Below are 12,274 nucleotides of genomic sequence, written 5' to 3' on the forward strand. Positions count from 1 at the left end.
CCAGCAGTCCAGGGTTGGCCAATAAAGCTTGTCCAGACAGGCTGTGTCCCTCTAACCTCCTTCACACCTTCCCCTCGCTCCTCCTGAAGTCAATGTAAAGGCCTGTACTCTGCCCCAGTAGTTGTCTACCCCAGTACCCCTCACCAATATTGCACTATTATCAGCCTTAGTGGTGTTTTCACACACACAGTCCCAGCGGGTGGGGGGGTTGACTTGTTCAATCATCCTGATGAATCACCCTATATACCAGCCCTGGATTACAGAGAGTTTATATTGTTAACTAACCAATTCATGAAGACCAAGAACCTTCTACATGACATACACACACGCACCACACACACAAGCGCACATTGACAGAAAGCTTTAAACGCTTGACTACCAAATAATAAAATCTGCACGGCATACGCACACACTGACAACTTAAAAGTCTAACCGCCAAAGAGGGAAAGTCTGCCAGACACACAGACAGAAGCATTTAGAGAGGCACAGAAATCCGTCCTATTTAGCAAGACGGTTTGAAGCATGAAATCACATTACAAATCCCAGGTATAACAGCTAGTATACATGACCTACACATGCATAAACTAACTGCAACACATAAAACACACTTCAGTTTAACTACGGTACACTCTCAGTGCATACGGCTGTTCATGTAAAAGGAAACCACAAAATCGTCATGTTTCCCCCTACAAAATATCCCAAGCGTGTGTCTGTGTGTGTGTGTGTGTGTGTGTGTGTGTGTGTGTGTGTGTGTGTGTGTGTGTGTGTGTGTGTGTGTGTGTGTGTGTGTGTGTGTGTGTGTGTGTGTGTGTGTGTGTGTGTTCTGTCTGTGAACATACAAGCAGCTCTGACACATGCATCCGCTACAAAAAGGTGTTCTTAGAAATGAAATATGGAGTTCATGAAATATGCAGCCAGCTCCCGCTACGCAAACGCTGCTTCTGACACAAGTGTTTCTCTCCTCTGCTCTCCTCTGTCTCTCTCCTCCATTCCCACAACATATTTTATTCATCTGAGCTATTCTAGAAGCTGAAACAGAACAATCTATTTCCCTCACCTCTCCTCTCCTCCTCCTCACCACTGATTTACCGATTAATATTTCAAAAGGAAACCCATAAAAGGAGAAATCTCTTTCCATTTCTCTCATCATCCCTCCACTTTCTCCTTCCTGGTACAAGACGTCTAGCAGATCTTCTCACAGGCAGGACACACTTAAGGAGCAGATTTGCTTAATTTTCTACATGATTTAACAATTTGGGGAGAGGGGGGCCTGCAAGAGGGAGGGAGGGCCGGTGCAGGAGAGGGAAAGAGAGAGAAAGAGAGGATCCAGTCTGCAGATAGTGAACTAACTATATCATCAGGAGAATACACAGTGTCCTGAAACCAACAGAATGTCGGCTAACATTTACATCTCGTCTAGAGGGAGTCAAATTAACAATGGATTATTTTAATAGAGAAGATTGAAATAAAAAACATGCAAATATGTAGTGAAATTCAGCTTATACCATAAATACATATGCCATACCACCACATCAAAATAGAAGTTTACTGATTTAATCATCTCACAGTAACATTTTTCCGCATAGAAAAGGGGAAATAGTGAAGATCAACAGTCAACTGTAGTAATTATATTAAACTGGAGCATTTCCACAGTTTGCGGGGAACATGTATACATGTATGTGTGAGCCTGTAGACATACACACACATCAACGGCAGGTATGTAAATTATGGACACATGAACGGCATACATCTGCTCCGGCTCTTTCCAGTCTCTCATGCCTATTTATACCTGACTGGAATGCTATGCACGCGCGCGCGCGCGCGCACACACACACACACACACACACACACACACACACACACACACACACACACACACACACACACACACACACACACACACACACACACACACACACACACACACACACACACACACACACCACTCAGGGCTATTGTTCTCTCTCTGTTTCAGCAAAGTCATGTGCGCCACCACACACACAGAAACAGACACACAGAGACATAGAACCACAGACAGGCAGACAAATACACACATATAGTAAAGAGACAGACAGACAGACAGACAGACAGACAGACAGACAGACAGACAGACAGACAGACAGACAGACAGACAGACAGACAGACACAAACAGGTATGGTATGGTACAGAAGTAAATACTTACAGTCTCTCTGTGTTGCGGGGTATATTCCGGGGCATGGTTTTGATGCCCAGCCCATGGCAGTCCACCGTGGTGCCACTGCAGGTACACAGGGCAGGGCACGCGCTGACATAGCCTGTCACCAGGGCACAGAGAACCAGCACACACACCCAGTACCCAGGCAACCTCCCCACGCCTGCCCCAGAACAAGCTCCTCTACCGGGCATGATCTCCACAACTGCAGCCTCCTGCTTCTCAAAACCTAGCTCCAAAAAAGCCTTTTCTCTTTCTTTCTCCTTCTCTCTGCAAAATCCCCAATTCCTGCTACACAGTACACGTTTTTTACAATCAGTGTGTAGGCTCTCGTAGAATGAGAAAGAAATCTCACTGTTACAACATAAAACAGGGCTAGAAATAAGTAATGTCCTCAGTTGGTAATGTATTCTGAAAGGCTTGATTTTCTTCTCTTTTGCTCTCCTTCTTTCCTTGCAAAGGGAACTATCCACCTCTCTCTTCTCTTTGTGGAGTTGTTCTGTTCTACACTCGTTCGCTCACGACTCTTCTCTCTCTCTCTGTCCCGCTCTGCTCTGCTTGTCTGACTAGGGGGAATGGGGATAGAGCAGAATGAAGAAAAGCCTATCTCTCTCTCCTACACACACAGCAGTCATCCATCACAAGGAGCTACAAATAGCAGACCCCTGACTCCACCCCTCCCCCTCCTCCTTCCCTCCTCACACAACCCCCCCCCACAGAACCCTGCCTGAACTCTCTCATTCTCTCTCATTCTCTCTTTTAGTCCCTCATTTTCTCTTATTCTCACCCTCACAACTCTCTCTCTGCCCTTTATTCTCTGTTTCATTCTCTCCCAGGCTTGCCTCCAGCAGCCCGTATAGAGCAGAGAGCAGTAACCTGTGTGACACTGTTCAACCCCTGTCCCCAGTATCACAAAGGACTGTGCACGTGTACATATGTGTGTGTATAAATGCATACATACAAAATGTACATTTATGACCACCTAATATAAGGACTTGGACATCCGTAGACTGTTGAAGTCCTTAGTGGTGGCTAGGAGGAGGTTAGTCTCCAACCTCTCTCCAAACAGTGAAATAAAGACCTCTGCACAGCTGACTGTGTCAGACCCTTCACTTCATCTCTTCCTGCATGCACTGTGGTGGAACCATCCCAGCGTAAACACTATAACAGAACCTGAAGAACCCTGGAAGCCCAATCTCTGGCTGACAAAGAAAAACAGAGGAGAAAAAGACAGACTGATGGAGATGAGAGATACGGTACAAACAAAAAGAGAAGTGTGTTCCGTCCTTCCTAGGCCCCGCCAGACACACGCACACGTAGTGGAGAGAGAGTGATCCATCTGGCCCAGTAAAAGCGTCTGTGGTGTATAGATCTTCCTAACATGGGTCCTGAACACAGGGGAGAGGGTGGTGTTTAGGGCGTCTCTCCCTGTCCCTCCGCTCTCTTACAAACACCTCTCTGTTTGTCCTAGATGTGGGAAGGGACGACACCAGTTTGCACTTAAGAGGACTAGCAAACAGCAGACAGTACCACAACTCATATAGGAAATAAAATAAGTCAACTGCAAGGCTCAGGCGCATGTCTCTTTTGTTTGTGTGGTAATTGTGAAGTAAGTTAGTAGTAACTAGAGTTTACCAAATGGAGAAAATAGAAGAGTTGTGTGAAGTTTTTTAATTATTCTAAAACACTACTATGTATCAGGGACGCAACTTTCACTGGGGAAGGGCGGGACATGTCCAACCCACAATCTAAAATTGCATTTTGGTCCCCCACAGTTTTATCATTGGAATGTGATTGGAATGACAAAATGAGGCAATGGTTTGCCTCCGAGTGGTCAGGTAGGCTGTTTGGAGTGTTTATCCGACTGGATAAAAAAAAATAAAAAAAAATAAAAGTTGTCTTTTTAAACCTTCTAAAACCACTTCTAAAACCAAAGTTTGGCATGGATGTGTGTCTGACTGAGAATGGGCCAAACTGTGTGGAGAACACATTCTAAATAAAACCCAAGTTTGACCTGGTAACTATATACAGTAGTGACCATTGGTATTTCCAGCACGGTCACTGCTGTCCTGTTGTGTATTTACAGGACCTGAGAGTGGCAGCAGTCCCCTGCTGGAGGTCTGTAAAACCTGTGTACAACATATACACGACACACACACATTAAGAGTCATGTGCACACACACACAGGTGCACAGCGTATACCTCTAATACCAAACATGCAACAACACAATCATGACTCACATTCCAACCACCTGCATTGTGGATAACTTCTGTTCCTTGTCCCTCTTCTTTCATAACCCTCTCCTTACTCACAACACTTCCAGCAGAAAAGTAAACTGCAGACAAAAATAGATACATTTTAACTTTTGCTCCTGGAATGTAAGGAAAGTGTATGATATCACACTTTCATAAACTACCAGGGACAAGATAAACACTCTTATTGAAATGTATATTCACCTTTTCTGAACATCTCAGTTATAGCAAAGTAGAGACAGAGTTTAATTTTTTTTTTTTACACGTTTCCAAGCTGAAAAATAATTGTGAGAAAAGATTTAACACTAAACATCTACTGAAGTGGTTTCAAGGCATCTTCACAAAAGGCTGAGCATTTGCATCTCAAGTGCTCCATCTTCTGGTTAAAAATTCAACTGCACTCGGTCACTGCAGACCGGTCATTAGTTCCAGACAGTTTAGCAGACAAAACCAAAGAGAACTAAATATTCACTAAATACCTGTAAATTAAATTAAATATTCAAACACGTACATTAAATAAAACCTTGCCATGTTATAAAATCTTCAATCACGGTCAATCTTCAGCATGACATCGTCTCAGTTTAAAACATTGCCTCTGTTATCAATATTTCACACAACCAATAACACATTTGACCACAGAGGAAATAAAGATGTTTGTTTCCTAGCTTCCCAGTAGCGCCGCTGTTGATAATCAATATTTCACACAACCAATAAGAGCTCCCGAATGGCGTCACTACAGACCCTGTTGCGATCCCGGGCTGTATCACAACCGGCCGTGATCGGCAGTCCCATAGGGCGGCGCACAATTGGCCCAGCGTCGTCCAGGATAGGGGAAGGGTTTGGCCGTCATCGTAAATAAAAATGTGTTCTTAACTGACTTGCATAGTTAAATAAATAATTTTACCACAAAGGAAATAAAGATGTTTCATTGTATTTTAATGGCAGTTTTTTGCATAGCTTCACAGTAGTGCCAATAATGACAGACATGCTATTGTACATGGAGCACATTCACAATTAAACAGCTTGACAGACAGAATTCTGATGCTCAATAGTCAGATCAGTAGAATGGAAATGCCGCCGACACTGAAATCTAAAGTTAATGTTGCCACTAGAAAAAGGAAATCGTGAAACAGATGTAAGTTATTCACATTTCCGTAAAAATGACAAATTCATGTTGGTAGAGGATTTGTGCGAAGATACGGTTGAATCTTGTCAGGATTTAGCACTCAATGTCTGACTGGTTTTGAAAATAGCTATAAACAGAACCAATGCAGATAGGCTATACCATGGATAAAAACATTTGATATTAAATAACAAATATTGTAACAGATTGCATAGAAAAACTTTTCTGTAACAGTATCAAAAAGAAGGACATAGATATTGCATAAAACATAAGCGGATAAAAAACCCCACCATTAATAGACATTTTGGTTGTAGTCTCAAAAAAAAAAAAAGTAAAAAATACAAACACAGTAAAAATGAAAAAAGTATTTAAATAGAGAGGGGGGAAAAAAAATAAAAAATCTGTGTTGACAGATTAAGACCGTGGCTAAAGAAACACTCCCAAACAAAGCAACAGTGAGTTCACACCAGTTGTAATAACAGCAGACCATTAGCTACTCCTACGGTCTCATTCACATCTACTAGGTTTTCCTTAACACATAACCAGACCAGGAAAACCAGTCATAGCCCTACATACCATGTTCCCAGACTTCACTCTCACTCATCTCTCCCTCCATCTTTCTTTCACACTCATCTCTGCTCAGTCTGAACACATTAGACGATGCTACTGCCTCCACAGCTACACCAACTGGAATACATTCAACTACCTCAATGGGACTTACAGGCTTAAATAAAGATTCAATTCAATATAATGCATCACACCTTAACTTTACTACTTTGCTAATATAATTTTAAGGCACTCAAAACACTTTGCTTAGCTTAAATGTGTAGTCAATCGGAATTTGACCATCCTTTGTAATTTACTACAAACCAGCGCAAACTCCCTATAGATCCAGCTTACTTCTACCTACCTGAGACAATGTTTGCCCACATGGCATGCTCTACACAGTAGTAACTAACTCAAAACCAATGCAAAAGTTTAAACCACAAAAATGTGGGTTTTAATTTGGTTCTCACTGGTTTTTCTAGTCATTCTAACTCCTACTTGACCAGAATGACCAAGGTGTACATATGTTGTCTCTTTCCAAACAGAACAAGGAAGAGATGAAAACGAATTCACTGGCCAAGCGTGGTTCTACTGCTTTTAAGACAACACATTACTTGGCTTGTAAATGACTTGCCTTTAACTACCTCAGGGTGTCTCCCTGTTCGTTAAAAGATTCATTTTAAAACCAAGTTAGAGAAATGTTTTTCAGAGTGAGAGGAAAAAGTTGTGGATGAGCTGAGCTGACTGCTAGACCGACGTCTCCTGCGTTGGCGAGAAGCACATCCTTTTAAGAGACGAGGAATCCTGAGAGAGAAAACAGAGAGAACAACCTCAGGTATTTCAGAGTTATGTCCGTTCTACCTAACCTTGGCGCCAAACCCATCCGACAATGTCACTCAAATAAACCCCATTGGGGAGAGTTGAGGGAGGGAGTTTGCCCTGTGGTTAGCCACTGGGTGGTGAGCTAACGGTAAGACACTCCATCCATACCACAACGCAGTAGTCATGGTTTAACTGGCTCACCAGGGCTGTGGGTTGGAGCCCTGCATACATGTCACTCTAAATTACCATATTATGACCATATTCTACCATTATTATCATATTAGTAATGGGGAGAACGACGCAGTCACCCACTGGTGACAGGTTTATAGCTGTGAATCATGCTGCTCACCAGGCAAACAGACAGTTTCATTTGTTTGGTTTGAACCTGAGACAAAGTAACAGTTCACTATACCGCTCCTATTACGCACACATACAGTGACTCAGCTATAGAGTGGTGTGTTGTACTTACCCATCCAAAGCTGCTGTCCTCCTTCTCCTGTCTGTCTGCTGAGCTGCTGGATCCTGGAGTCACCAGGCCACTGCTAGCCTTCTCCACCGGGCCCTGGGTACCTAACGCTCTCCTCTGGTGCACAAACATAGCTTTCAAAATCACACATCCTGTATAACATCTTCCTGGGATTGACAGAACATTTAGCTATTATTTTAAATTATTGATGATACCCTGATTCCTCCAAAGGAGAGCGAGCGGCGATGTTTCCTATTCGAGTACAGTGTCTGTTGGTCACTCAATGGCGTCCCAGGGACCTGCTTAGCAAACTACACAACACACACAAAAACAGCGAAAGTCTTAATAATAATGATGATAATAATAATAATTAGGTGGGTCCTTACATTTGTTCTATTTCACAAGTGTGTATTTTATGCATGTGAAAGATGTTGTTTTTTGTGCATATTCCACTCCCCGAGAAACCTTCTGAGAGTGGGGTCACGGCCAGCGATCAGCCATTATTGACGGCGACCGTGGAACAATTAGAATTAAGTGCCTTGCTCAAGGCCACGTTGGCAGATTGTTCACCTAGTCGGCTCAGGGAATTGACCCAGCGACCTCTCGGTTACTGGCCCAACGCTCTTAACCGCTAGGCTACCTGCCACCCTTTTGGACAAACACTCATTATTTCTGCACATTCCGCAAATACAGGTGTAGGCGTGTGTGTGTCCCACCTGTCTGATGAGTTTCTTCTTCTTGGCAGACTCAGGCATGCTGCTGACCTGTTGGTAAAGCTCTCTGAGGGCCAGCTCAGTGTGTGTGTTACTGCTGGTGGTCCCGTCTGTACACGTCACAGCCCCACCAGCCCTCTTAGAGGGGGAGGGGTGAGCACCCCCACCACACAGAGCCAGGCCATCCTGGTAGGGAGGAGAGGAGTGAAATGATAACAGGTCTTAGCTGAGTTTGAGATATTCCCTGATAGAAGACATGATCGATTTAGGTCGCCTGACAGTCAAATAGTGATCGAAAACAACTAGACAGTTTCTGTAGTGTACTCACCGTAAACTGGGAGTTTCTGTAGTGTACTCACCGTAAACTGGGAGTTTCTGTAGTGTACTCACCGTAAACTGCGAGGTATTTGATCCTTTAAAAAGCATGCAGGCGTGTTCTTTGACATACGCAGGAGCCTTGAGTAAAAAACACACAAAATGACCACCGTCGTCATTGTTTAGACAAACAAGACTTATTTAGACAAACAAAACGCACAGGTTTCAGGTGACCAAACTTTCCAAAACTGTGATTGATATGTGAAATGATTGACTGATGCAGACAGTCAGTATTGACTCAGGTGAAAATCCCCAGCCAGTTATTTTCCAGAACCCAGCTGATTGAGTGCGACAGAGGGGAGGGTAATGAATAGGGATATTGATTCAAAACGGCTACTGGAGAATGAATGCTAGCCAGTCAATGTTCACCCTGAAGAGTTTCTGTGAGTGCTTGATGAGGAAAGCCACTGCGTTGTTTAGCTTCTTAATGTTCCCCTGGAGGTCACTGGCTTGCACCTTGAAAAGACACACAATACTAATGAGTCAAGACAACAATAATCAACTAATGGGAGAGAAGAATGGTGAGGGGGAGAGAAAGTGATTGATTTGTTTGACATTTTACTGCATTGGTAGGAGCTAGTAACATAAGCATTTCACTGCACCCGCTATAACATCTGCTAAACTGTGTACACAACCAATAAACTTTGATTTGAACTAGACATACGTGTTTGGGCCAGATGATGTGTGGAGCCACCATGGTGGCCAGGTTGATGGCAGACATCTTGTTGTTGTGCTGGTTGCGAGCGGTGTGATAGAGCAGGTCCAAGAGCAGTTTGAGCAGACTGTGGTTGGCTGGAGGCAGCAGCATGAACAGCAGCTGGAAGGCCTCGATCTGACGCTCCTTATCCGGCACTGAAGTCTTGTTCCCTTTCTCATCAAACTGGGTCAGCTCTGGAGATAACCAAACGTTATGAAAATAATATGGTTATTTGGCAGAATTGCATCCACAAATAGTTTTAAATTTAACACTTACACTGAGCATACAAAACATTAAGGACACCTGCTCTTTCCATGACAGGTGACCAGGTGAATCCAGGTGAAAGCTATGACCCCTTATTGATGTCACTTGTTAAATCCACTTCAATCAGTGTAGATGAAGGGGAGGAGACAGGTTAAAGAAGGATTTTTAAACGTTGAGACATGGATTGTGCATGTGTGCCATTCAGAGTGTAAATGAGCAAGACAAAATATTTAAGTGCCTTTGAACTGGGTATGGTAGTAAGTACCAGACACACCGGTTTGTGTCAAGAACTGCAACGCGGCTTGGTTTTTCCACTCTCAACAGTTTCCTGTGTTTATCAAGAATGGTCCCCCACCCAAAGGACACCCAGCCAACTTCAAACAACTGTGGGAAGCATTGGAGTCAACATTGGCCAGCATCGCTGTGGAAGGCTTTCAACACCTTGTAGAGACCTTGCCCAAACAAATTAGGGCTGTTCTGAGGGCAAGGGGAGGGGGTGTACTCCGTGTATATTTAGGTTATATGGCTTGTTGTGTGTGTTACCTGCTATCTTCAGATAGGCGTGGTAGTGTCTGTGTGTGAGTAGGGGTTCAGGCAGCTCTCCTAGGAAAGCTTTAAGCAGGGTGGCAGCATCATTAGGATGGAAGTCCCCAGTCTCCAGGTCTATCTCTGTCCCGGCGTTCAACATCTCTCGCAGGGCCGCCTGCCGCAGGCTGTGGCCTGGCACACGGAACAACCCCTCCACATGGAGGTCTGAGAGAGAGGGATTACAGATGGATAGAGAGAAGGGGAAGAGATAATTAGGTGTATGAGAGAAGCAGTGGCGAGAGAATGGGGGGGTCAAACAGAGAAATGCAAAATAGAGGAGAGAACAGACAGAAACAGAAAAAAGGAGAGAGAGTAAAGTGTTTTCAGATGAATTATTGACTCCCCTGCTCTATCCCAGTGTCCACTTTCAGACAATGACATCACTAGAGCAGGAAATAGACCATGAGCTCATACCTACTCACTCATTCAGCGCTCAGACTTAAAGACTAGATATTAATACTAGACAGACTGGGCCAGAAACTAACGCACAGAACACCTATTAGGTGCTCCAGCCAGGATTTTGAGGACAGAAATAGGACATGAACTGGTAAAATTAGAACACTTCTACAAAACGTTGAGAAAGCAAATGATATGTTTCTTTCTAGATGCAGGCTGAAAGGTGAGCTTGTAAAGATGGGATAACTGTAGAACTCACTCTTGCTGAGGTATTCAATCAGCTGGTGGATCTGTGCAATGCCCTCCTCCGTCAGAGGAGCACCAAACACCACTCCTTTATCTGGAAATCACCACAAAAAAGGTTTGTAGTGAATGGACAGCACAGGACATTTGAAATGCACAGACTGCACACCACACAAAGACCTCAGTGAGTGTGTGTAGTACACAACATTACAGTAAATTCACCTTTGCGTTTGAGGAAGTTGAGAGAGCGTAGGAAGCCTGTGTGTGTTGTGGGGAGTCTGGGGTCTGCCTCTCCTGTGAGCTGGGCAAACTCATCCCCTGGCAGGTCTATGAGCCTGGTGATGTTACTGAGGACCAGCTCTGTGAACACCTGGGGATGCTCATGTTTCAGACGCTCCACAAAGAACTCTGGGTTGAAGATGACCGGCTGGGGTGCAGGGTCCTGAGAGTTCACTACACTGCACAATGTCCAGTGGGAGGGGAGAGAGTGGTGGGAGGGGAGAGAGTGGAGACAAATAGTCTGGTTGTTATTGTTTAGTAGCTAATTAACTACTTAATGTTACCTAAAAAGAATGTTCAGACCTGATGTGTCAAAGAGCCAACAAGCAACTAAGTCTTGGAATAACACCTTGCAAACCCATTATAACGATCAAGTATGTAGCTGGATAGTAACGAACGTAGTTAGCTACATGGCTAGGGAAGTTAGCTAGCTAGTTGCCAGTAAAATCTAGCTCTCTAGCTGGTTGCGTAACATTAAGCGTATCTGAGAGATTGCAACAGTCATGTCCACATGATGAGTGTAATTATGTTATCATGCACAGACCAAACTGTTTGGCGGTCACAATTGTCTGATGATATGCCTACCTTTTGTTTTCGTTGGGTTCTTTTTCCGCCGCCATGTCCATTTTGAATCTTCCGCTGTTCCATTCCTTGCCCCGCCTCCCTGGATGCTGAAACTACCATAAGCACCACAGACTGAAGGGGTAACCCAGACACCTCACAACGGCCAGAAATCTGAAGCATCTGTTAAGAATGTTTTTTTCACCACCAAACATGCTAGTGAGAGGAAGTCCATGGAGTCGCGGGTCGTTGGAAAGGATGGAAGTAGGCTAAACTGGTCGAACGTTATGCTAATTTTCTCATCGATTAAACATCTGATCTCAATCCATTTTTCTGTTCCCAAAACTAAAATGTGTTACGAACACAGTGCACGAAGGTTTATATACTTTACACTTTTTTAAATCGCTTTGTTTTACAAGGAGTGCACGGTCGAATGAGTTTGTGTACACACGCACTTCACAGAGGAGGCGTTCCTTAATGGAAATATGCAAATATATGCTACCACGCGCCAATAGGATCTCGCTAGTTCGTGCTTCGCTTACCCACCTCCTTGCTTGTTCTGCCCACTATGCTTCATTTGCTTCCACTGTAAACGACACATTAACTATCTTGGGTTAGTTAGAAATATCTTGGCTACCACTGGACCCAAACCTTCTTCTTCGGTGAGGTTTAACGGCAGATGGCATCCAATGTATGTTGCATTACCGCCACCAACTAGACTGGGGTATAAATCCATTATATTTTGATCGACACAAT

The 12,274-nt window shown here is 43.9% G+C and overlaps 2 protein-coding genes across 11 annotated transcripts in view; both read right to left on the bottom strand.

The window, feature by feature from the left end:
- LOC106612875 (slit homolog 1 protein) overlaps positions 1 to 2,822 on the bottom strand; it is a 156,417-nt gene extending 153,595 nt beyond the window's left edge. For 4 of the 10 annotated variants that reach the window (XR_001330387.2, XM_014214505.2, XM_014214514.2 and 1 more), the window contains exon 1: positions 2,184 to 2,822. Coding sequence is in view for 9 of the 10 variants with exons in the window: in XM_014214505.2 (XP_014069980.1) it covers positions 2,184 to 2,386 (203 nt within the window). In the remaining variant the exon portion in view is untranslated. The remainder of the gene's footprint in view (positions 1 to 2,183) is intronic. The other 6 variants (XM_014214525.2, XM_014214496.2, XM_014214535.2 and 3 more) reach the window with 2 other exon arrangements.
- Positions 2,823 to 5,360: 2,538 nt separating this feature from the next.
- On the bottom strand, positions 5,361 to 11,991 carry LOC106612863 (rho GTPase-activating protein 19). Its single transcript, XM_014214449.2, has 11 exons — positions 11,543 to 11,991; positions 10,901 to 11,136; positions 10,695 to 10,775; positions 9,995 to 10,204; positions 9,155 to 9,381; positions 8,860 to 8,946; positions 8,506 to 8,571; positions 8,119 to 8,301; positions 7,618 to 7,713; positions 7,406 to 7,519; positions 5,361 to 6,918 (listed from the first exon to the last, which is right to left on the bottom strand). Exons 1-11 carry the CDS (start codon positions 11,581 to 11,583, stop codon positions 6,862 to 6,864), a joined length of 1,398 nt encoding a protein of 465 aa, XP_014069924.2. The 5' UTR covers positions 11,584 to 11,991; the 3' UTR covers positions 5,361 to 6,861.
- Between the last annotated feature and the right edge of the window lie 283 nt (positions 11,992 to 12,274).

The sequence above is a fragment of the Salmo salar genome, chromosome ssa01 (genome assembly GCF_905237065.1).
Source record: "Salmo salar chromosome ssa01, Ssal_v3.1, whole genome shotgun sequence".
NCBI classification, from domain to species: domain Eukaryota; kingdom Metazoa; phylum Chordata; class Actinopteri; order Salmoniformes; family Salmonidae; genus Salmo; species Salmo salar.